The sequence below is a fragment of the Schistocerca cancellata genome, chromosome 9 (genome assembly GCF_023864275.1).
Source record: "Schistocerca cancellata isolate TAMUIC-IGC-003103 chromosome 9, iqSchCanc2.1, whole genome shotgun sequence".
Taxonomy (NCBI): Eukaryota; Metazoa; Arthropoda; class Insecta; order Orthoptera; family Acrididae; genus Schistocerca; species Schistocerca cancellata.
Genome location: NC_064634.1, coordinates 60,269,001 through 60,295,947, shown reverse-complemented (window position 1 = coordinate 60,295,947; position 26,947 = coordinate 60,269,001). Strand labels below are relative to the sequence as shown.

General features: G+C 44.8%; 1 protein-coding gene across 1 annotated transcript in view; it reads right to left on the bottom strand.

Moving 5' to 3' along the window:
* Nucleotides 1-26,947, bottom strand: part of LOC126100814 (fatty acyl-CoA reductase wat-like) — a 205,536-nt gene that overhangs the window by 79,370 nt on the left and 99,219 nt on the right. The window contains exon 3 of the mRNA XM_049911447.1: nucleotides 13,235-13,474. Within this exon, the coding sequence (XP_049767404.1) occupies nucleotides 13,235-13,474 (240 nt within the window). The remainder of the gene's footprint in view (nucleotides 1-13,234; nucleotides 13,475-26,947) is intronic.

Here is a 26,947-nt window from a genome sequence, read left to right as displayed (position 1 = left end):
ATTTCGGAATTGTTTGGCCCACTGAAGAAATGCAGTTCTGTGTATCTACACCTACATCTAGATCTACATCTACGTGATTACTCTGCTATTCACATTAAAGTGCCTGGCAGAGGGTTCAATGAACCATCTTCAAGCTGCTTCTCTACCTCCACTGTCGAACGGTGTGCGGAAAAAACGAGCATTTACATTTTTCTGTGCGAGCCCTGGTTTCTCTTATTTTATCGTGATGATCATTTCTCCCTATGTACGTGGGTGCCAACAGAAAGTTTTCGCAATCGGAGGAAACAATTGTTGATTGAAATTTCGTGAGAAGATGCCGTCCCAACGAAAAACACCTTTGTTTTAATGATTCCCACTCCAATTCACGTATCATGTCTGTGACACTATCTCCCCTATTTCGCGATAATACAAAACGAGTTGCCCTTCTTCGTACTTTTTCGATGTCATCCGCCAGTCCCATCTGATGCGGATCCCACACCGAACAGCAATACTCCAGAATAGGGCGGACAAGCGTGGTGTAAGCAGTCTCTTCAGTAGACTTGTTGCACCTTCTAAGTGTTCTGCCAATGAATCGCAGTCTTTGCTTTGCTCTACCCGCAGCATTACCTATGTGATCGTTCGAGTTTAGATTATTTGTAATTGTTATCCCTAAGTATTTAGATGTGCTTACAGCCCTCAGATTTGTGTGACTTATCGCGTTATCGAAATTTAACGGATTTCTTTTAGTACTCATGTGAATAACTTCACACTTTTCTTTATTCAGGGTCAATTTCCACTTCTCGCACCATACAGATATTTTATCTAAATCATTTTGCAATTCGTTTTGGTCATCCGATGACTTTACAAGACGGTAAAAGACAGCATCATCTGCAAACAGTCTAAGACAACTACTCAGATTGTCCCCTATGTCGTTACTATAGATCAGGAAGAATAGAGGGCCTGTAAGACTTCCTTGGGGAAGGCCGGATATTACTTCTGTTTTACTCGATGACTTTCCGTCTATTACTACGAACTGTGACCTTTCTGACGTGAAATCACGAATACAGTGGCGCAACTGACACGATATTCCATAGGCATGCAGTTTGGTTAGGAGACGCTTGTGAGGAATGGTGTCGAAATCCTTCTGGAAATCTAAAAATATGAAATCAATTTGACATCCCCTGTTGAAAGCACTCATTACTTCATGACTATAAAGAGCTAGTTGTGTTTTACAAGAACGATATTTTCTGAACTCGTGCTATGTGTCAATAAATCGTTTTCTTCGAGGTGATTCATAACGTTCGGACATAGCATATGTTCCAGAACCCTACAGCAGATCGACATTAGTGATATGGGCCTGTCATTCAGCGGATTATTCCTATTTACCTTCTTGGGTATTGGTGTGACTCGAGAAATTTTTCAGTGCTTAGGTACGGAAATTTCTGTGAGCGAGCGGTTATATATAACTCCTAAATATGGAGCTATTGTATCAGCATACTCTGAAAGGAACCTGACTGGTATATAACCTGGACCGGAAGCCTTGCCTCTATTAAGTGATTTAAGCTGCTTTGTTTCACATAGGATATCCACTTCTATGTTTCTCATCTTGGCAGTTGTTCTTGATTGGAATTCAGGAATATTTACTTCGTCTTCTTTGGTTAAGAGTTTCGGAAAACAGTGTTTAACAACTCTGCTGTTGTGGCACTGTCATCAGTGACTTCTCCGTTGTTATCGCGCAATGAAGGTATTGATTGGGTCTTGCCACTGGTGTGCTTTGTATATGATCAGTATCTCTTTGGGTTTTCTGCCAGATTTCGAGACAGAATTACGTTCTGGAAATTATTAAAAGTATCTCGCATTGAAGTACGCGCTATAGTTCGAACTTCTGCAAAAATTTTCCAGTCTTGGGAATTTTGAGTTCTTTTATTTGGTATGCTTTTTTCGTTGCTTCTACAACGGCGATCTGACCCGTTTTGTGAACCACGGGGAATCAGTACCATCACTTATTAATTTATTTGGTACATACCTCTGAATTACTGTCGATACTGTCTCTTTGAAATCATTCCACAACTTTTCTACGCTCGTCCCTTTCAGCAGTGGCCACTGGCGCAGCACGCGAATCCAAGTGCTCATGCCTCATCGCAGGCTCCTCCCTTGGTAACCCGCTCGGAAACTGGTGACCTGCATTCATTGGCAACAGCAGTTTCAGTCTGATTAGAAACAGATAGTCAGTGACAGGATGTGACACTCCTCTCTGGTGCTTTCGAGTTAGGGTTATTTGCAAGCACTTTCCTTACATGGCCGCGACTGGTAAACGATTCGCTGTAGACACGTTGTACAATCCGTACTGATCCCTCAAGAAATCTCTCCATTCCATTCACGGTGTACTCATGGTCACATCGAAACACAATAGCTCCATTCCGTGACATCTCCTCTCCGAAACACTTACTTGCACTGATTCCGTAAAATCTGTTGTAGCCTACACCAATAAACATTAGTTCCTGGCAAGGAAATATTAATATACACTCCTGGAAATGGAAAAAAGAACACATTGACACCGGTGTGTCAGACCCACCATACTTGCTCCGGACACTGCGAGAGGGCTGTACAAGCAATGATCACACGCACGGCACAGCGGACACACCAGGAACCGCGGTGTTGGCCGTCGAATGGCGCTAGCTGCGCAGCATTTGTGCACCGCCGCCGTCAGTGTCAGCCAGTTTGCCGTGGCATACGGAGCTCCATCGCAGTCTTTAACACTGGTAGCATGCCGCGACAGCGTGGACGTGAACCGTGTGTGCAGTTGACGGACTTTGAGCGAGGGCGTATAGTGGGCATGCAGGAGGCCGGGTGGACGTACCGCCGAATTGCTCAACACGTGGGGCGTGAGGTCTCCACAGTACATCGATGTTGTCGCCAGTGGTCGGCGGAAGGTGCACGTGCCCGTCGACCTGGGACCGGACCGCAGCGACGCACGGATGCACGCCAAGACCGTAGGATCCTACGCAGTGCCGTAGGGGACCGCACCGCCACTTCCCAGCAAATTGGGGACACTGTTGCTCCTGGGGTATCGGCAAGGACCATTCGCAACCGTCTCCATGAAGCTGGGCTACGGTCCCGCACACCGTTAGGCCGTCTTCCGCTCACGCCCCAACATCGTGCAGCCCGCCTCCAGTGGTGTCGCGACAGGCGTGAATGGAGGGACGAATGGAGACGTGTCGTCTTCAGCGATGAGAGTCGCTTCTGCCTTGGTGCCAACGATGGTCGTATGCGTGTTTGGCGCCGTGCAGGTGAGCGCCACAATCAGGACTGCATACGACCGAGGCACACAGGGCCAACACCCGGCATCATGGTGTGGGGAGCGATCTCCTACACTGGCCGTACACCACTGGTGATCGTCGAGGGGACACTAAATAGTGCACGGTACATCCAAACCGTCATCGAACCCATCGTTCTACCATTCCTAGACCGGCAAGGGAACTTGTTGTTCCAACAGGACAATGCACATCCGCATGTATCCCGTGCCACCCAACGTGCTCTAGAAGGTGTAAGTCAACTACCCTGGCCAGCAAGATCTCCGGATCTGTCCCCCATTGAGCATGTTTGGGACTGGATGAAGCGTCGTCTCACGCGGTCTGCACGTCCAGCACGAACGCTGGTCCAACTGAGGCGCCAGGTGGAAATGGCATGGCAAGCCGTTCCACAGCACTACATCCAGCATCTCTACGATCGTCTCCATGGGAGAATAGCAGCCTGCATTGCTGCGAAAGGTGAATATAGACTGTACTAGTGCCGACATTGTGCATGCTCTGTTGCCTGTGTCTATGTGCCTGTGGTTCTGTCAGTGTGATCATGTGATGTATCTGACCCCAGGAATGTGTCAATAAAGTTTCCCCTTCCTGGGACAATGAATTCACGGTGTTCTTATTTCAATTTCCAGGAGTGTAGTTTATTTAGCTGCTTCGTTATATGTGGCAAAAAATTAAAATCTATTGGGAAGTAAACGAACCAGAAGGAACTAACAGTCAAAGTTCCAGATCTTTATCGCCTGTAACAGGGTAGTCACTCTCGGTAGTAATGCGAGCAAGCTAAAAGTTTTCCACGCGACACAGGTCTCAGTAGCACGATCATTCCTAGCAAAAGTTTCCCAGTTTGTATTCGAGCACTACTGACGACCTTTTGCGGCAGTACTACAGGGCGAACGACGAATTCACCAGATTCCAGGGTAGTGGTGCAATGTCGTACGCCGAGAACTGTGGCAGTGGTGGTGAGAGAGACTTAGTGCAGAAGAATGGAAAAGAAAAATCAGTAACGACGACAGAGAGGCAATTCTGACCTTCCGATTGATAATGGAATCAACACCGAGGAAAAGTCCAGATACCTTCATAGCATCTGTCCAACTTGAAAAAGCGTTGGACAATATAAAGTGGTGCAAGATGTTCGCAATTTTGAGAAAAATGGGAATAAGCAGCGGAGAAAGGCGGATAATATACAATATGTGAAAGAACCAGGAGGGAACAATAAGAGTGGAAGGTCAAGAACGAAATGCCCGCATAAAAAAGGGTGTAAGAAAGACATGTAGTTTTTCACCCCTGATTTTCAATCTATACATAGAAGAAGCAATGATGGAAATGAAAGATTCAAGAGAACGATTAGAATTCTCGGTAGGAGGATATCAGCGGCGGCATTTGCTGATGACACTACTATTTTCAGCGAAATTGAGGAAGAATTACAGGACGTGTTAAATGTGTAGTCTAATAAGTACAGATTATGGATTGAGAATAAATCGAAGAAAGCCAGAAGTGATGAGGAGTAGCAGAAATGAAAACAGCGAAAACTTAACATCAAATCTGCGGATAACGAAGTAAACGAAGCTATGGATTTCCGATGCCTCGGAAGCAAAATCACACATGACGGATGATGCAAGGAGGATCCAGAAAGGATACTAGCAAAAGAAAAAGGAAATTCCTGACCACGAGAGGTGTAATAGTAAACATAAGTTTTAATTTGAACAGGAAATTTGAGATGTGATGCTGTAAGAGGATGTTAAAAATTGGATAGACTAGTAAAGTAAGGAATGAGGGGGTTAGCTGTAGATTTGGGAAGAGATAAATATTTGGAAAATACTGACAAGAAGAAGGAAAAGGACGATAGGACATGTCTTAAGATGTTAGGGAATAACTTCCATGGTACTAGAGGGAGTTCTAAGCGGTAAAAACTGAGGGGGGAGATAAAGATTGGAATGTAGCCACCAACTAACTGGGGACGTGGAATGCTTGTGCTTTTCTGACATGAAGAGCTTGGAAGAAGAAAGAAATTCGCACTGGATGACTACAAACCAGTCAGAAGAAAAAACAAAGCGTAGCTAACAAAGGTCTTTTGGATGTGTGTGCGCAATGAGATTTACCTTCCTCTTGGTCTGCGATTGTTTATGTCGCCGTCTTCGTAGTTCCTTACATAGCCGGCTTGCTAGGCTGGCAGTCACATGGTGTAGTTTCGAAACTGTCAATATCCATGCGTCTTTCTCGTTCGGTGGAAAGGTAAGACAATCGGCTGGAAGGCGAAAACCCATTTCATTGCCGTGGTTTACGTCAGTGCTGGAGGGAAACAGGGCCATCTGTTTCCAGATCTCCAGCACTCCAAAACGAAGAGTGTGTACTTTTGCACTTTTACTACCTCTGGGACGTATGTGTCCCACGATAGGTTATCACAGCAGGCAAGTGAGCATCTGCAGTGTCCCCACAGCTAATGGTTTGGTGAATTCTTGTAATTATGGATTGTATATGCAAACAGTGTTGTCTTCAGGTTTGTTAACCCTTCACTTCGTATTGTGGCACCAAATTAGTTTACACTTGCAGGATGACAACCCAATGAAGAGATTTGCAGAGCGTGATGGAACGACTTTCTTGGGCAATCGCAAGTACGCAGCGTCGCATCACAAACAGTGCCCATATGGAACACGTATAATGCAAGTCACAAAATTGGAAACATTCTGCAACCACTGATGTGTCTTTGTTTTCTGAATGTCATGTAGTTTTTAGGCCCTGGAGGTAGCTATGAATGACCGTGTATGACGCACTACTCTCAGCATTGGAAAACAAACGGCCGGATATACCGGGTAGTTATAATTGAACTAGCGGCGTTCCGAGTGCTATTGTGTGGGCTGTATACACCGCACGACGCTGAAACCTCGTAGGAGTATTCATTAATCGATGTGCTAGCGGAGTATGATAAAAAAATAATAGTTCTACTTCCTGCCACCAGCTGAAAATATGGCGCTGTAGGCAGGTGGAGTGAGAAATTTTTCCTGATTTGACATCAGTATTCTGATTGTCGCTTGGCGACATGTGTTGATTTCTTTAGTGAAATGGCTGATAGTGTAAAGAGTGAAAGTCGTTGTAGTTTGCTGTACGAAACATAATGGCTATTGAGAAGAAATACCCTGTAAAGATGGTAAAGTGGTTTATCAGAAAGACAGCAATAGCAGCTCTGAATTGTGGGAATATCGCCGACAGAAACAGCTGAAATGAGACACCATGTCAATAAATGGGCTGAAGAATAGGATAAAGAAATTTGAAGAAACAGATGAATTAAGTGATGCAGCAGGCAGAGGGAGGCGGCTCATTCCCATGGCGATTGTCGATGGGGTTGCTGTAGCTGTAGCTGTAGCTGACTGTGAAGTACATGCCTCCTGCAGCCAATGCTCGAGCTGTGTCACGGGAATTGTCCCTCCTCTGGTCAAGAGTTCAAAAGATTTTTCGGAGCATTGTACACTGGTGTCTCTACAAGATTCGGAACGTGCACCAAATGAAGCCTCGAGATACGATATAACGCTGTGACTTTGCCCTTCGTTTTTGGAACACATAGAAGTGGATGACATGTGGCTGGTGAATGTTTTTTGGACGGGCGAAGTACATATTTCTCTTTAGGGTGCCGTGGATGCATTGTCGAATATGGGGTTCTACTCCGGCAATGTTGTACAGGAACATACTCTGCACAGAGCTTACGAGACTGTGTGGTGTGATTTCACAAGCTCCTGTATGCTTTTCTGTCCGCTTTTCTTCGAGGTGGTGACACTTCTCAGACCTGTTTGGTGTACGCTGTAAGGACCTCTTTGTGCAACTCATAATTCTAGCTATGGAATGCTCGAAAATGTGTCCACACTACTAACTTCACGCAAGATGGGGCGACACCACACTAGGTGAAAGATTTGCTTTGAGGAAACTTCGGTAACGACCATCTCTAGGCAACGTCAAGATGTGTGTCTGTCTAGAGCCCTCATCCTAAATCCATGTGTCATTTGGCTGTGTGGATTTCTGAAAGATCGTGTGTATAAGGGGAGTATCTTGACTCTTCCTGATCCAAAGGATAGCATACGACGACATATGGCTCTGAGTACACAGGATATGTTGCGAGCAACTGTTGACCATGCTTTGTTACGGATGTAGCACGTTGCCGAGTCTTGAGACTATACTAAGCTCTTGTAACTTGTGACCATATGCAAATAAACGTGTGGGAACAACAGTTATGAAGTATTTGACCGTTGCTGTGCTTTTTCTGCACCGGCACCACATTTTGACTGTTTACGGTGCCATATTTTCACCTGGTGGAAGAAAGCGAAACTATTAGTTTTCCAGCATGCTCCGCGAGCACACCGATTAATGAACGCACCTGCGCTGTTTCAACGTACTGCAATGTACATAGCCTGCGCTGCAGGACTTGAAGCACCTTCAGTTGAATTGTAACCACCTTGTGCATTTTTCATAGTGTTATTTCTGACTACAACAGTTAAAATAACCATAAATTAACGTTTTTAACTCCGAAAAACAAATGTAAAAGTGTTGAGGGATGTTAATATTTGTCTGCAAGAGTTTTTATAAGGCAGGAAGTTAGAGATCACTACAACACAATTAACGGAGAAGTAAAAAGAATGATTACCCGAGCTAAAGACGGGCCGAGGGAGCAGAAATATGCCGAAGTAGAACATTTAGCTGGGTAAAGATGGGCATCGGAGGCTTGGCGATTTATATCTCAAGTGAGAACTCCTGCTAAAATTATAAGAGGAGCTAGAATGACTGCCGTTTCTGAGTGGAAGACAGATGTTAAAAATCTTCTTACACAGGATAAGGAAAAGGTTAATAAAGAGCACAGTGGAGTGGATATTTATCCTGTGGAAGAGTTGTCTGACAATTAAGTTTACTAGGGCTTTCAAAAATCAAAAGAATGGAAAGGCAGTTGGTCCTGGAGGTATAGTATTGGAATAACTGGAATAGAGAGGACCTAAAGTAGGAGCAGCACTAGTAAGTATATTTAATAAAGTGGATCAATAAGACGAAAGACACCAAGAATGGAAGGTGTCATACATTACCGCCATATATAAGAAAGGGAGCAGGAGAGTTCAGGCTAATTACAGGAGAATAAATGTAATAGCTTTGGTGGGTAGGCTGTTCAGTAGTATAATAAAGAGCAGATAAGGAAAGGTTGCGTTAGTTGTTATACTGCAGGAACAGTCGGGTTTTACTGCAGGGAAAAGCTGTTCTAATAACATCCTTTGTGTAGGCAAGATGTGACAAAAAATTATCACAAAACACCAGGATCCCCATTTGGAGTACGTTGATTTATAAAAGACCTATGATTCTGTGCCAAGGAGGTTACTACGGACAGCACTGAAAAATGTTGGAGTAGATTGTGCATTAATAGAGTTGCTGAAAAGGGTGCGCCGCCAGTGCGAGGTAGTTTTGAAAGTTGGTTGTAAAATACCAGGAAGTTTTGAAATTTGTAAAAGATTAAGATAAGGATGTTCTGTGTCAACAACCTTATTTAAGTTGTATTTGGAAGATGTTCTGGGTTACTGGAATAGACAGTGAAGAAGACTGAGTGTGACAGTACAATAACAGAGATTACTGTTCGGCGACGATCAAGTACTTCTGGCCTTGGATAAGAATCATGCCATGAGTCAAATCATCAAATGAGAAAGTTAGTGGATACTACCGTGTCCTTGGCTTCGCCACCTCCCTCCGAAGGGAAAAGGAGTGTTACACGGCTTCGCCATCCCCCTCCGAAGCAAAGATGAGTGCCGTGTACGGCTGGTGCCTAATGACCCGGCACACCCGCCACACAGCAATGCCGTGCGGGTTGCCGACCCGCCAGACGCCTGCAGCTGACGCTGCTTGACTTCACAGGCGACGACCACCGGACACAGAAGGCACATTTCGCATCCGCCAAGCGGTGTGACACCGGCCACTTCCTGGTCTACCAACGATGGGCGGCCTTTATAGTATCGCCGCCTGCAGCTTTTCGCAGTGTGTCCCGTGTCTACCGCTGAGTGTAGATCCGAGTAAACGAGTCGCCGATACAGCACTGCTGGCCACAATTGATTACGACCTAGGAGAGTAGCCTTGCCGCGTGGGATTAGCCGAGCGGTCTTAGGCGCTGTGCAGCCACGGACTGTGCGACTGGTCCCGGCGGAGGTTCGAGTCCTCCCTCGGGCATGGGTGTGTGTGTTTGTCCTTAGGATAATTTAGGTTAAGTAGTGTGTAAGCTTAGGGACTGATAACCTCAGCAGTTAAGTCCCATAAGATTTCACACACATTTGACCATTTGATGTTTGAGTGTAGCCGTTGGTGACTTTCTGTCCCATATTCTTAGAACTGTATTCACTGAGTGACAATTATTATTATTAGATCATGGCGATTTCTCGTGTTCTCTAGTAGAGATTCGGTTTCTGTTGTTCACAGTATCTTGCTGCTAATGATGCCTGGGCACCGTCTTCTTTTCTGAGTGCACCATCCCACAACGAGGTACTTCAGACGCTTATAAACAGTAGGGGCTAACAGTCAATAGGCATAAAACAGAATATCTTTTTGGAAGTTGGCAAGATGAGGTTTTGAATTTTGAGTTTGGCTAGATAAGAAATGTGCAAGTGTTCAAGTATATGGGTTTACTAATCGATAAGACTTGGACATATCCCACATGATAAGTGAAGTGAGGGTAGCTGTTAGATCATTAAACAGTATATTTTGGAGTCTCCACATATCGAGTCGAACAAAGAAAGTAGTGTTACGCCTGTGGTTGGATGCATTCTGATACGACTTAGTGATGGGTATTGAACGAGAGACGAAGGAGGAAAATTGAGGTTGTCGAAACGGGCAGGTTATGGCAGAGACGAGAAGAATCGACCTGGATCGATTGAGGAATGAAAATCTAATGAAAGAGATTGATTCTGTGGAACAAATCACAGATACGATTGATGCTCGAGCTGTGATGTGGTAACACCACGTCCGACGGATGGAAGATGGCCGCAGTGTTTGCTGAACTGGTCTCTGTCAGGAAGAAGGAGCCGAGGGAGGCCTGGGGCAACGTGGAGGATAACCATAGCCAAAGCCATGGAGAGGAGAGGGTGGTCGGAAGAAGATCGGCAGGAGAGAAGTTTGTGGCGTCTGAGAACAGGCAACTACTTATAAGTGGAAACGCCATCTAAGATACAATCAACGTCTTGTCTGGGCGACAGCAATGGAAATACTATCGATGATAGTGCTGGTAAATCAGAGTTACTATATACAGCCTTCCAAAATTCCTTCGCCAAAGAAGACGAAGTAAATATTTCAGAATTCGTATCAAGAACAGCTGGCAACATGACTGACTTTGAGGTAGATATCCCAGGAGTAGTGAAGCAACTTAGATCACTTAATAAAAGCTAGTCTTCCAGTCAATTGTATACCAATTAGGTTCCTTCCAGAGTATGCTGATTCAATAGCTCTATACTTAAAAATCATATATACCCTCTCACTCGACGAGAGATCCATGCCCAAAGACTGGAAAGCTGCACAGGTCACACCATTATTCATGAACGGCAATAAGCGTTATCCACTACACTACAGGTCCATATCATTAACGTCGGTAAGCAGCACGACTGTGCAGCATATATTGTGTTCGAACATTACGAATTACATCGAAGAGAACGGTCTGCGGACCTATAATCAACACGGATTTACAAAACATCGTTCTTGTGAAATACAACTAGAAATTTAGTCAAACGAAGTGTTGAATGCTATCGACAAGGGATTTCAAATTGATTCCTTATTACTAGATTTCTAGAAGTCTTTTGACATGTACCTCACAAGCGGTTTGTAATCAAATTGCGTGATAACGGAATGTCGTCTCAGTCATGCGACTGGATTGGTGATTTCCTGTCAGAGAGGTCACAGTTCGTAATAACTGACGGGAAGTCATCGAATAAAACAGAAGTGATTTCTGGTGTTCCCGAACGCAGTGTTATAGGCATTCTGCTGTCTATATAAACGATTTAGGAGACAATTTGAGCAGCCGTCTTAGGTTGTTTGCAAATGATGCTGTCTTGTATCGTCTAGTAAGGTCATCAGGAGATAAAAAATAATGTAGGAAAGATACTGTATGGTGCAAAAATTGCCAATTGACTCTAGATAATGAAAAGTATGAAGTCATCAGCTAAAAGGAATCCGTTAAACTTCGGTCACACGACGAACCAGACAAATCTAAAGGACGTAAATTCAACTAAATACGTAAGAATTACAATTACGAACAACTTAAATTGGAAATAACACACAGAAAATGTTGTGAGGAAGGAAAACCAAATACTGCGTTTTACTGGCAGGACAGTTACAACATGTAACAGATCTACTAAAGAGACTGCCTACTTACGCTTGTCACGCCCCTTTTGGAGTACCGCTGCGCGATATGGGAACAGGATTAACGGAGTACATTGATTCAAATGGTTCAAATGGCTCTGAGCACTATGGGACTTAACATCTATGGTCATCAGTCCCCTAGAACTTAGAACTACTTGAACCTAACTAACCTAAGGACAGCACAGAACATCCAGCCATCACGAGGCAGAGAAAATCCCTGACCCCGCCGGGAATCGAACCCGGGAACCCGGGCGTGGGAAGCGAGAACGCTACCGCACGACCACGAGATGCGGGCGAGTACATTGAGAAAGTTCAACGAAGAGTAGCACGTTTCGTATTAACGTGAAATAGGGAGAGAGTTTCACGGACACGATACAGGATTTGAGATGGTCATCACTAAAGGAAAGGCGTTTTTCGTTGCGGTGGAATCTTCTCACGAAATTTTAATCACGAAGTTTCTCCTCCGAATGCGAAAAATTTTGTTGACGCCGAACTACATAGTGAGAAACGATCATCACACTAAAATAAGGTAAATCAAAGTCATACGGAAAGAAATAGGTGTTAGTTTTTTCCAGACGCTGTTCGAGATTGGAAGAATAGAGAATTATTGTGAAGGTGCAATTCTGTCATATATAGACATGGTTGGAGACGGTGGCTGTTATATAAATAAATTGTTGGCGGTGTACAGCAACCAGTCACAAATTGTATCTATCTGCAGATCAAGTAACAGACTTATAATTTTGTATCACGCCGGGTGATACGCCAGTATGGGTATGACGAATACACGCGTCCAATGTGCGTTCACCGCAATGTCGCCAAACACGGATGCGACCATCATGATGCTGTTAACAGAACCTGGATTAAATCCGAAAAAATGACGTTTTGCCATTCGTGCACCCAGGTTCGTCGTTGAGTACACCGTCGCAGCCGCTCCTGTCTGTGATGCAGCGTCAAGGGTAACCGCAGTCATGGCCTCCGAGCTGATAGTCCATACTGCTGCTAACGTCGTCGAACTGTTCGTGCAGATTGTTGTTGTCCTGCAAACGTCCCCATCTATTGACGTGGCTGCACGATCCGTTACAGCCATGCGGATAAGATGCCTGTCATCTCTACTGCTAGATGCCGTTGGAATCCAGCACGGCGTTCCGTATTACCCTCCTGAACCCACCGATTCCATATTCTGCTAACAGTCATTGGATCTCGACCAACGCGAGCAGCAATGTCGCGATACGATAAACCACAATCGCGATAGGCTACAATCCGACCTTTATCAAAGTCGGAAACGTGATGGTACGCATTTCTCCTCCTTACACGAGGCATCACAACGATGTTTCACCAGGCAACGCCGGTCAACTGTTGTTTGTGTATGAGGAATCGGTTGGAAACTTTCCTCATGCCAGCGCCACCGGCGCCAACCTTGTGTTAATGCTCTGAAAAGCTAATCATTTGCTATCACAGCATCTTCTTCCTGTCGGTTAAATTTCGCGTCTGTAGCACGTCACCTTCGTGGTGTGGCAGCTTTAATGGCCAGTAGTGTATTTGTAGATGAAACTAAAGTAGGAGTTTTTGGACTGTGAGACGGGGCTGACCTTGAGGTTGGGCATGTCCCTGGCGAGGCGCATCACCTCGTGCGTGCCGCGGACGTTGATGGCGGCGGCCAGCTCGAGCTGCTCGTCGAATCGGACGGTGGCGGCCGCGTGGAACACGACGGACACGTGTCTGCACAGCTCGGCGCGGTCGGCCGCGCTCAGGCCGAGGTCCGCCAGGCCCGCGTCCCCCGCCACCGCCACCACCTTCTTCAGCACCGACGGCCGCAGCTGCGAGAACACCTGCGGCACGGGCAAAGCGCGCTGTACTTGCCGCCAGGAGCAACGGTGTGGGCGGCGGACCAGACTTGGAGCTTAATGCTGTGGCGTGTCAGACAGCTGCGCACGACAGCGAAAGATAATGAACTTTTGGATTGTAATTACTGAATCCTCATAAAGTTGGAATGGCAAATACACTGGAAGCGGAAAAGATACTGGTACAGGCATGCGTATTCAAACATGTAACGCTGGAAATGCGTATCCTCCTATTTCCATCTATTGTACTATAAATTTTTTTCCTTATTTTGTTGCATGAAGGTATGACATTTCTGTGTCTTTATATATTGTAATTGTTTTACTATATATATATATATATATATATATATATATATATATATATATATATATATATATATATACAGGGTGTTTCAAAAATGACCGGTATATTTGAAACGGCAATAAAAACTAAACGAGCAGCGATAGAAATACACCGTTTGTTGCAATATGCTTGGGACAACACTACATTTTCAGGCAGACAAACTTTCGAAATTACAGTAGTTACAATTTTCAACAACAGATGGCGCTGCGGTCTGGGAAACTCTATAGTACGATATTTTCCACATATCCACCATGCGTAGCAATAATATGGCGTAGTCTCTGAATGAAATTGCCCGAAACCTTTGACAACGTGTCTGGCGGAATGGCTTCACATGCAGATGAGATGTACTGCTTCAGCTGTTCAGTTGTTTCTGGATTCTGGCGGTACACCTGGTCTTTCAAGTGTCCCCACAGAAAGAAGTCACAGGGGTTCATGTCTGGCGAATAGGGAGGCCAATCCACGCCGCCTCCTGTATGTTTCGGATATCCCAAAGCAATCACACGATCATCGAAATATTCATTCAGGAAATTAAAGACGTCGGCCTTGCGATGTGGCCGGGCACCATCTTGCATAAACCACGAGGTGTTCGCAGTGTCATCTAAGGCAGTTTGTACCGCCACAAATTCACGAAGAATGTCCAGATAGCGTGATGCAGTAATTGTTTCGGATCTGAAAAATGGGCCAATGATTCCTTTGGAAGAAATGGCGGCCCTGACCAGTACTTTTTGAGGATGCAGGGACGATGGGACTGCAACATGGGGCTTTTCGGTTCCCCATATGCGCCAGTTCTGTTTATTGACGAAGCCGTCCAGGTAAAAATAAGCTTCGTCAGTAAACCAAATGCTGCCCACATGCACATCGCCGTCATCAATCCTGTGCACTATATCGTTAGCGAGTGTCTCTCGTGCAGCAATGGTAGCGGCGCTGAGGGGTTGCCACGTTTGAATTTTGTATGGATAGAGTGTAAACTCTGGCGCATGAGACGATACGTGGACGTTGGCGTCATTTGGACCGCAGCTGCAACACGGCGAACGGAAACCCGAGGCCGCTGTCGGATCACCTGCTGCACTAGCTGCACGTTGCCCTCTGTGGTTGCCGTACACGGTCGCCCTACCTTTCCAGCACGTTCATCCGTCACGTTCCCAGTCCGTTGAAATTTTTCAAACAGATCCTTTATTGTATCGCTTTTCGGTCCTTTGGTTACATTAAACCTCCGTTGAGAACTTCGTCTTGTTGCAACAACACTGTGTTCTAGGCGGTGGAATTCCAACACCAGAAAAATCCTCTGTTCTAAGGAATAAACCATGTTGTCTACAGCACACTTGCACGTTGTGAACAGCACACGCTTACAGCAGAAAGAAGACGTACAGAACGGCGCACCCACAGACTGCGTTGTCTTCTATATCTTTCACATCACTTGCAGCGCCATCTGTTGTTGAAAATTGTAACTACTGTAATTTCGAAAGTTTGTCCGCCTGAAAATGTACTGTTGTCCCAAGCATATTGCAACAAACGGTGTAGTTCTATCGCTGCTCGTTTAGTTTTTATTGCTGTTTCAAATATACCGGTCATTTTTGAAACACCCTGTATATATAGTCGACGTATAATTGGTTTGTTTTGTAAATATTATTTGTATTTTTACGCTGTGTCTTGCCTAGGGAAAACCATGTTATCGAACGATTACATCGATAGGTCGTGTGGAGAGCCAAAGTGTTTAGGATCTTTGGTAGTGTGAACTCGGCCGCGTGGAGCGCGGGCAGAGCGGAGGGTCTGGCTGGAGTAGGGCGGTGGAGCAGGTGTGTTGAGTGACGCTCCCTCGAGTTGCCGCGCTTTCGGGGTTTGGCAGCGTGTAATTGCGCTCGACTTGCTACGATAGTTTCTGACACGGTGTCGCGGACGGGAAGCATTAGCTGGCGCACATCGAGAGCCCGTTTCGCCTGGTGACCGTGTCGAGGAGGAGGCGCGCCAACATCCAGCTTCTGCAACAGTGACGGCCGACAATGAGTGACTGTCGCCACCTCCTCGATCGACGACTTCAAACCTTCAATCAACCAACAAGGAAGACTGAAAGCACGTAAAGTTTTAGAAGTGTATGGCCGACCTCAGCTTTTCAAACTGTTGCATCACAAAAATACAGCAACTTAGCATGAACCTTTGTTTGCTCATCGTCCCAACTGCATTACCAAGCAGGGTCCCTTCCTTTTCTGGAATGAACCCGAGTGTCGTTGAAATTCATACGCCAGCATTAAAGTAATATCATTCCATTTCACGGCTTTAATTTCAAAATTCAGTTAAAGTATTCATAGCTGGCAACAATATTTAGATTACACAAGCACAAATTAAGAGTGCGAGCTTTGTTACCATATTTTAGCTTACCTGTGACTGCAGCTCAGCTTGGTACGTACTAAATTTTACTACTGTTAATTGTTCAGAATCATTTAATTCAAGTTCAAAGTTAAATCTCTTATTTCTAAATTGCGTAGATTCAAGTAGCTTTTGAAATGATTGTTGAGGTAGCCCAAGACTAACCTTATTTTACTGAATTTCGATGTGCTTCAGAAACAAAGCTCACTATTAATTTCAGTCACTAAATTAACTTTCAATTTTCCGGTTTTATTAATTCTTTTGCTAAATTAAGTCAGAGTGTAGCGAAATTTATTACTTCTGGCAAACATTCAGTTTTCACACAACACGTGTCAACCTTCGGTTGCCACGCTTTTAGTGCTAATTATATGTGCATTAATCTTTCATTTTCAGCTATCATAGTAGTTGTCCATAGGACTGGCGACCGTAATTTTTCCCAAATCTCAAATACCTAATTTACGCCAATTAATTGTTAACGTAACGACCGCACATTTACTTTCTTTATTAACTTTACCCCTTTTCAAAATTAATTTCCACCAATTTCATTTGCATTTTTCCTTTCCTCCCTCTTTACCGACAGATTAACTTCGGTGAAGATTGCTTTTCCCAAATTTCCATTAGGTGCACGCGGTTTAATTTTCCACTGTCATTAAGGTCGATAAGTGAGGGGGAGGTTACAAACAGGCAACGCCTGCACAAGACAACAAGTGTCTGGCGCAGTTGTTAGATCGCTTACTGCTGCTACAATGACAGGTTCTCAACATTTGAGTGTGAGACCTTAACTTTTCCCGGCGAACTGAATGTTCGGGTTTGCGCCGGGTGACATCGTCGACCACCGCCGATATTTCGATAGGAGCACACCCTGCCATTCTCAAGCCACAAATGCAAGGAAGCAATGTGCAAGGGAATTTAATACCTCGGTTCACAGTGGAGAAACAAGGAAGATACAACACACAGAACAAGTGTCAACACAAACAAAGATAACCAACATCAGAAATATCGATAGTGACTATTAATCAACAAGTGAGGTAGCACTAATTCTGTCCTGTTTTTTGATGAGCGACACAGCCGGATTCCAAGCATCATTTAAACAAAATCCACCATCTCTGTTTATAATCACATCTCGAAGTCACCTTTCGTCAGAATGGTTATAGTGAGAGGCAGATCAAACGTGCGTTGCGCCATCATCCTTCTGTGCAACGGGTGAGTGACTACAGCAACGAAGTGTCACCCAAGTCTACGGCCATTTTGCCTTACACAGGAAGAATTTCGAACAGGATTGGCCGTATTTTGCGGAAATATGATGTGAATTGTGTTTTTCGACCACCTTCCAAGATTAAGGCCCTGTTGCCGTCCGTAAAAGATGATCTTGGTTTTCGTAAGGCTGGTGTCTATCGTATTCCTTGCAGTTGTGGCTTGTCGTATATTGGTCAGACAATCAGGACTGTGGAAGACCGGTGTATTGAACATAGGCGTCACACACGCTTACAACAGCCGAGCAAATCCGCTATTGCAGAACATTGCCTTGACACCGATCACCCTATGGATTACAACAACACGGAGATTCTGGCTTGCACGTCCAGCTATTGGGATAGTGTTATTGACGAAGCTGTTGAAATCAAACTATCAAGCAACCTTATAAACAGAGATGGTGGATTTTGTTTAAATACTTCTTGGAATCCGGCTCTGTCTCTCATCAAAAAACAGAGGGAGAGAATAAGTGCTACCTCACCTGTTGATTAATAGTAACCATCGATATTTCTGGTGTTGGTTATCTTTGTTTGTGTTGACACTTGTTCTGTGTGTGGTATTCCTTGCTTCTCTTCTGTGAACCGAGGTATTAAATTCCTTTGCACGTTGCTTCCTCCTTGCATTTGTGCCTTGTGAATGACAGGGTGTGCTCCTGTCGAAATATCGGCGGTGGTCGACGACTTCACCCGCCAGCAAACCCGTAAGTCATTTGAACAAGATTTGAGTGAGTCTGAACGCGGTGTTATAGTCGGCGCACGAGCGATGGGACACAGCATCTGCGAGGTAGCGATGAAGTGGGGACTTTCCCGTACGACCATTTCACGAGTGTACCGTGAATCTCAGGAATCTGGTAAAACAGCGAATCTCCGACATCGCTGCTGCGGGAAATGATTCTGTAAAAACGGGACCAACGACGACTGAAGAGAATGGTTCAACGTGACAGAAGTGCAACCCTTCCTCAAATTGCTGGGCCATCACCAAGTATCAGCGTGCGAACCATTCAACGGAATGTCAATGATATGGGCGTTCGAAGCCGATGGTACACTCGTATACCCTTGATGACTGCACAACACGAAGCTATACGCCTCGCATGTGCGCGACAACACCGACACGTCTGGAAACGTGTTGCTTGGTCGGGCGACTCTCGTTTCAAATTGTATCGAGTGGATGGACGTGAACGAGTATGGAGACAGCTTCATGAGTCCATGTAGCCTGCACATCAGCAGGAGACTGTTAAAGCTGGTGGAGGCTCAGTAATGGTGTGGGGCGTGTGCACGTGGAGTGATATGGGACCCATGATACGTCTAGATACGACTCTGACACTTGACACGTACGTAAGAATCCTGTCCGATCACCTGCATCCATTCATACCCATTGTGCATTCCGACGGACTTAGGAAATTCCAGCAGGACAATGCGACATCCCACACGTCCAGAATTGCTAGACAGTGGCTCCAGGAACACTCTTCTGAGTTTCATTACTTCCGCTGGTCACCAAACTCCCTAGACATGAAAATTACTGAGCATATCTGGGATGCCTCGCAACGTGCTGTTCAGAAGAGATCTCCTACCCTTCGTACTCTTACGAATTTGTGGACAGTGCTGTAGGATGCATGGCGCCAGTTCCCTCCAACACTGTCCGCAGCTCGTGGTCGTGCGGTAGCGTTCTCGCTTCCCGCGCCCCGGTTCCCGGGTTCGATTCCCGGCGGGGTCAGGGATTTTCTCTACCTCGTGATGACTGGGTGTTGTATGATGTCCTTAGGTTAGTTAGGTTTAAGTAGTTCTAAGTTATAGGGGACTGATGACCATAGCTGTTAAGTCCCATAGTGCTCAGAGCCATTTGAACCATTTTTGAACCCTCCAACACTACTGCAGGCATTAGTCGAGACCCTGCCTCGTCGTGTGGCGGCACCTCCTCGTGCTTGCGGGGACCCTACACAGTATTAGGCAGGTGTAGTATTTTCTTTTGCTCATAACTGAATTATTAAAATAACGCACTTACTGAGTCATGATTAATCTCCGTAGTTCTTGTGTAGCGGTCAAAAGTTTTGATGACCTATCAGAACTATGGATCTGTGTGAAAAACAGCGACTTCCGTCATATCCCCATTTTGATAATAAAACAAGTATAAAAATGAGAAAACTAAGCGCCTCTGTCGTATTCTAGACTGGTTGTTTTCCTAGAGGGGCACTGATGAGTATTCACAGTAGCACTGACGTGCGTTTACCTAAGACGCGTCCATTGGAATAGGTCTCATTTCTTGTGCTGTCTGCGTAGCATTCGTTTTGGATTAGTTTACAGTACATTATGTGCATCTAGCAGTTTGTTTGTATACCTCATCAGGTTCATACTACCTCACCAGGTTCATACCATATTACCTCGTAATGGGATGGAAGTCCTCCTAATGGGATGGAAGCAGGAGACTGGAATTGAAAAAGGTGCTTTGATTGTGTCTCTACAGTAGTTAGGGTATTCAGATAGGAAAATAGTGTGGCCCAATCTATTGCGATGTATACGTTGCGGCGGTTCAAACAAACTGTTGCTAATGCGAATGTGCCGCGATCTGGCAGATATTTTGCTAACAAGGGAACCTCCCCATCGCACCCCCATCAGATTTTGTTATAAGTTGGCACAGTGGATAGGCCTTGAAAAATTGAATACAGATCAATCGAGAAAACAGGAAGAAGTTGTGTGGAACTATGAAAAAAAAGCAAAATATAAAAACTGAGTACTCCATAGGCAACATCAAGGATAGTGTGAGCTCAGGAGCGCCGTGGTCCCGTGGTTAGCGTGAGCAGCTGCGGAACCAGAGGGCCTTGGTTCAAGTCTTCCTTCGAGTGAAAAATTTAATTTTTTATTTTCAGACAATAAAGTTCAGGCACTCACACATAATCAACTTCGCTCTCCGAAATTCCAGGACATGTTCAGATTAGCTTGGACATATGCAGGATTTGACGGTCTACACACGGAAAAATTTGAAAACGTTAAAAACATATGTTTTGAAAGAGCACAGAGAAAACTGTGCGACTGTGAAACTGTTGCATTCATTTGTTGCAGTTTGTGAGACAAACTCTTACGTTTTCATCACTTTTTTGGGAGTGATTATCACATCCACATGGAAACCTAAATCGGGCAAGGTAGTAGAATCTTTTTACCCATTCGCCAAGTGTACAAGTTAGGTGGGTCGACAACATATTCCTGTCATGTGACGCACATGCTGTCAACAGAGTCGTATAGAATATATCAGATGTCTTTTCCTGTGGAGGAATCGGTTGACCTATGGTCTTGCGATCAAATGTTTTCAGTTTCCATTGGACAGGCACGTCCTTTCGTCTACTAATCGCACGGTTTTGCGCTGTGGTCGCTAAACACAGACACTAAACTTATTACAGTGAACAGAGACGTCAATGAACGAGCGGACAGATCATAATTTTGCGACAATAAACTTTTCACAGCAGGGAAGACTTGAACCAAGGACCTCTCGTTCCGCAGCTGCTCACGCTAACCACGGGACCACGGCGCTCCCGAGCTTAAAGTGTCCTTGATGTTGCCTATCTTGCGCATGGACTACTCAGTTTGTATATTTTGCTTATTTTTTTCATAGTTGCACACTTCTTCCTGTTTTCTCGATTATTCTGTGTTCAGTTTTTCAAGGCCTATCCAATGTGCCAACTTATAACTACATCTGAGGGGGGTGCGACGGGGAGGTTCCCTTGTAAGATGTGAAGATGGTAGTTGTATGTTTTGCGCATAGATCTTTACACAGACACACGAACCTCTGCTAACCTTCGGTTTTCGTCGCTTATGCGTTCCCTTTTGAAACGAGAGTGCAACAGCCTCTGCTTCCTCAGCACCTCCGAATTTCTTTATTAAACCGTGGTGGGTCTTTTCTGTCTTTATCCACTTACTAGACACATAACACTCCAGACCACGATTTGTAATCTGCTTAAACCTTGCCCATAATTCCTATACACCCATCTTACTGGAACTAAGTTAATCCACTTCGCAAAGTGAGGTACTAATAACTTCTCATCTGCTCTATTTAGCAGAAACACTCTCCTAGCTTTCTCGACACCCCCGTATCGTAACAAATCGGACTGACTGCGACATGTTATAGCTTCCTCGATAACTCTAAATAGCTCTTTTCCAGCCATCCACTGTCAACTGGCGTCGCACCATCTCAATCGTTGGGTATCATTGACTACAGAAGTATGTTGCGTATGAGATCCTGCTCGACCATTATTCTCCATTCTTTTTAATTCCCTGTGAACGGTCATTGCGCTAGCTGGACGGAAGTCACGAGTGAGTCCTTCCGCTGATTTCATGCGATTTTTTTACAACCACCCTCTGCAATCGTCGACAGATCCTGCCCGTCGGTACATGTGATCTGACGCTTTGTTTGGCTGTGACTGTTCCTTGTAATGCAGTAACGTCCACTTCTTTTATACTCTTCTAGTTCAGAGATTACTGCCTTAACAGCTCTAGGTCTATACAAATTTTTAATATTCCACGTGCCAACTCGTAAACCAGTGTATAACCGTTTCCGACTTATGGGGCTCCATCCTATTCCGTGGCACATTTGTGAGGTTTTTTGCGGCGGTAAAATGTCCCCTGGCCGCGTTACAGGCGCTGTGCAGGGTTATCCTAGTAGTGGGGCTGCCACTGTTCTGCCCTGGGCTGGCAGAATTCCTTTTCTGGGTTTACTCCCTTAGGAAAGCTGCCTCACCACGCCTCTAGAGCCTTCCCTGTCCTCTTCGTTGGAAATAGAAAAGGAAAATGAAAGACATCCTCGGGCCTCGAAACGTAATACCGTTGGGGTCGAGAAAGTAAGAGTTGGTCAAGGAAGATCGATAGGAAAGAAAGCAAAAGAAGCCTGACACAAGTAAGTGGAAGTAGTGTCAGACTTAGATAAGGGTCCCTGTGGTTGCCACTGACATACTCCCAAAGCGGGGCCGGCCGCGGTGGCCGTGCGGTTCTAGGCGCTGCAGTCCGGAACCGCGGGACTGCTACGGTCGCAGGTTCGAATCCTGCCTCGGGCATGGATGTGTGTGATGTCCTTAAGTTAGTTAGGTTTAAGTAGTTCTAAGTTCTAGGGGACTGATGACCTAAGATGTTAAGTCCCATAGTGCTCAGAGCCATTTTGAACCCAAAGCGGGGGCCCCCTTGGGGGACTACTCATTGTCTGGGATTTCACTAACTGACCCTACCAGGAGCATAGCTCCCGCCAGCATAGCTCAATAGCTCAATAGCTCAGTGGATCACTGAGACACAGACCTCCCCACCAACGTTGAGGCGGTATTCCTTGAGTCCGTAAGACCAGACTTAAAGCATACAATGCCGTGATAGTGCCAGTTTTGAAGGCTTTCACGACCGGAAGACATATCTTCTGGTAAACCTTCCGGGATGTAAGGTCGTGGTCCATGAAACTCTTCAGCTCCTAACGTTTCGTCCAGAGCTGCGCTGGACATCTTCAGAGGGGTGTTTCTCCTCCGGTGAGACTCACCGGTCGCAATTTATTTTAAACCAGTACTTCCAGACTCAACAATAAAAAATAGCACACGATATTAGTGAAGGAATAAACAACAGTGTAAATAATAGTGTTTTCAGTGAGTTACAATCGAGAGAATCACCATTAAATACAGATATAAGAGATAATGTTTTAAAAGCAAGCCACTGTGATCTGGGTGGAAGGCCTTACACGCCAGGAATGGCAATAAATTAAGAATTGTTTAAAACTCGCTGCAACTTACAAATTACAGGTATTGAAACATTAAAGACAAGTCGCCACAAACGCAGCAGACGGCATCAGACACCAGAAATGGCAGTAAATGAGGTATTAAAGGCTTTCTGCGTAAATACAAATACCAAATTAGAATTTTAAGGCAAATGAACACAATCATGGCTGATGGCCTTACATGCCAGGAACGGCAATAATATAAAAAAAAATTGAAACCTCCTGTAAAACAGCAAATACAATAGCAAAAGCTAATTATAAAACAAGCAACTGATCCAGACGGTGCTCCAGGAATCGATCTCTGAGAAGGTCCAGCAACAAACACTTTCGCGAGCGATGAGATAGGCAGCCAAGAGTTGCATTCACTTCACAAGATGGCAACCCAGACTAGTGGCAGTCTAACGAATGACTAATCTCGCTGAAGCTACCTGACGTCCGATAAACCAAATGCAACGATGGAACAAAACGCTAAAACCGGAACCGGCGGTCTGCACTACGTCCAGAATACTGTGTTTAGAGCCCCTGTAAAGAGAAAGGAACCACTAACACCAGAGTAGAGGAATCACCATCGGCCTACATCCAAGAAAGCTGCCAAAACTGCACGCCTTACCGGACAGCAGCGGCAAGGCGAGGAAATGTACACTGCCGTTACATACACTAACCCCCAGGGCAGGTAAATGGGGCGTTAGCGGCCACGAGGCAAGAAAAATTTCGGCTGGTTGTTCTTAACAAATTGTAACAAGTTGAACGCAGTAAATAGTAATTAGAATTCGAGGAAAGCTAATCAGATCCGCCTTCCCCAAGCACTCCACCCGCTGCTCTTAGCCTTGGCAGCAGTACGAGCAGCAACACGAACCCAAGTCACTGGAGAATCGCGGGATATCACAATGGTGGAGGTTTCTCTACTTGGATTGAAATGCCCTCATCTTAAATATTGCAGGATCCGTTTTACGACGAAGTCGTGCACCCTCGCGACCACAGACCTTCCATTCGGCAGTCCAATCGTGCCACCAGTGGTCCCCGCGTGTTTTCGTACTGCGCGGACTGGCTTCTCCTGAGCCCCCAACCGAACTCGCCACTCACACGACCCGGAAAAACAACGACGTCGCCCCAAAGATAGGGTGTAACACCATAGCTCCAATGCTGTACTGATTTATTTTGTTTTTGTTTTATTTAATGTTATAACATCGAGTATCTGTAAATGTGTTTGATTGAACAGATAACACAGAATTGTATACTCTTTTCTTTGTCAAACCTTTGATGTCGTGATTTGATTCTATGCAAAGTAGTGTATCTGCAATTTATATTCTTTGTCCCATTTGGAGGGAACAAAACTTACTGTATATGATTGTAATTTTGTGTGAATAATTTTTTGTAGAGATGTCAATATGTGTAAATATTTTGTTTTATTTAATGTATTTGGTTGCTGTTATGTAAATTGCTGATCCTCACTTAGGGCTCTTAGTTATTCTGTATGTAAATGGTGTAGTGGTTCCCCTCAGGAACGGAACTGTGTAGCGCGCGCAAATTGTGGTTGGCCTAGGTGGAAAAGGTGGAACTGATAGTCAGTCGGGGACGAGCCAGCAGTCGGAGACGAGCTACGAGTCGGAGACTAGCTACGAGTCCGTGCACTGCCATGTAAAAGATGCATATTGTGCTGATTCCGAGAGGCTTTTCCTGCTTCTTTCCAAGGCCTCGGATGGATGGATAAATAGCTGGAACTATTCTGGAGTTTGTATCTATCATCGCCACCAAGAAATGACAGAGTCCAGCAATTCTGCCTACAATTCCACCTACCAACATGCAGTTGCCACCACATTGCGCAATCATTGCAACGTAATACTATAATGATGTACAGTGAAGGATCAGCTTAATGGATGTGTTATTGTGCTCAAATATAAGGTAATTTATATCTGAATTTATGTACCTACCCTGATTTCTCTCCTCATCATAACACCTCTCAGGTTCCTCTCCGTTTGAGCTAAAGTGATATCCGAGTGTCCTTACTAAAAGAACATTAAATCCCAGTATTTTGCTAATTAATGCCTCTTGAACTTAGTAAAAAGAAAGTTAAAGTTAATGTGGAAATAGAGTGAGTTAAAGTAAATGTTATTTGCTCAAAATAATTTTCCTATTAAACCTGCTATTTAAAGTGCTGTTGCTAACTTCAATATTAAAAGTTCTTAAGACTGAGGCTTATAAGGCAAATGATCACATTATTGTCTGTAGTAAATTCTAAAAGGTGAGTCAGTTTCTTGCAATTTTGTCAACATTGCGTTTCGCTGTAGTAAAAGTGGGAAACTGCAATAGTAGAAAACTATATGTTCATGATTGCTAAGTGTTTGTGTATCTTGTGTATTAGAAGTGCATATTAATAGTAATGTTATAAAGACCATTCACTTTATGTAAGCCTGAAAGTAATAGGGTGTTTCGGTATCTTTTATAATTTTGCAAATAGTTTGTGCTGCTCCAGTTGTTAGCTTCAATCTTAAAACATATGTGTGTCAGAGTTCATTGCACTAGCGTGTGGCTAAGTCTAGGTTGTGTTTGTCCGTTATAGTTACTTATACCTACTTTCTTAAACGAGAACGGTAATCTTTCTCTTGCCTAATTAGGCTGGCGACCGTTTCCCTTATTCTATAAACAGTATAGCTAGGCAAAATTTTGGTTGTTACTATTCAAATATTTACGTAATTCTGACTTTCATTTCCGATAAGCCACCTCCGTTAGGAACAACACGGTCAACATAACAAAATTCCTCTCAGAGGGTAACACTGCTCTGTTGCTTTGTGCCATAGTTGCTTTTACAAAATAGTTTTATGTCACAACCTGTTTCTAGCATTGAGGTTATGGTACAGTAGTAGCAGACAGGAGTGTTATAAGGGCAACAGTTACTACATACCGATAACTGCCGCTGCTGTCACTAGCGGACAGGCAACGCTTGCGAAACCGAGTGGCTCCAGTCGACACGAGAAGAACACAAACAATCGCAACCACCATAACTAAATGATACCGTCTGGCCTCCAACAGAGGGCGGAAACATACAACAGCACCAACGCGAGCCGCATCACGGCTCAAGGACCTTTGGGCCTGTTCAGGAAGGGAGTACGTGGAGACGCAGAAAAAACCAAGAACTGTATGAGCTGATGAGGCAACCGAACATCGTTCAAAAACTGAAACTGTGGAGAATAAGGTAGGCAGGCGACATTGCTCGGAGACCAGACACCTCCCGGGCAAAAGCCGTACTTATTTGAAGACCTAATGGTACCCATACAATCAGATGACCCAGAAAGCGATGGGAGGACGAGCTACAGGAAGACATTGGCCAGCAAGGAGTCCGTGACAACTGGATCCAAAGTGCACAAGACCGCCAATTGTGGAGGAGCATTGTGAGGTCGGCGCATTACCTACAGGATCCTCGATCGCCGAATTGACTGATTGATTCTTTGACTCATTTGTGGTTCTTCCTTGGCGTTCGCGTTCCCACTTCTCAAATACTTCACCAACAGTCGACCTAGGCAGCTTCAGAAGAGCTTAAACATTCGCGATGGATGTGTTACGCGGGTGAAATCCGATGACTGGTCCACCATCGAGGTCATTGAGCTCTCCTGATCGACCCATTCAGCTGTTACTGCGTCTCTACTGACAAACAGTTACTCCACCGCTCCTTTTATACTAGCATGTCCGTTTGTCGTGAAGTCTATTGGTCATTTCCGTATTACACGGGACTGTCCGGATACTTTTGATCAGATAACGTATGTGACTACACG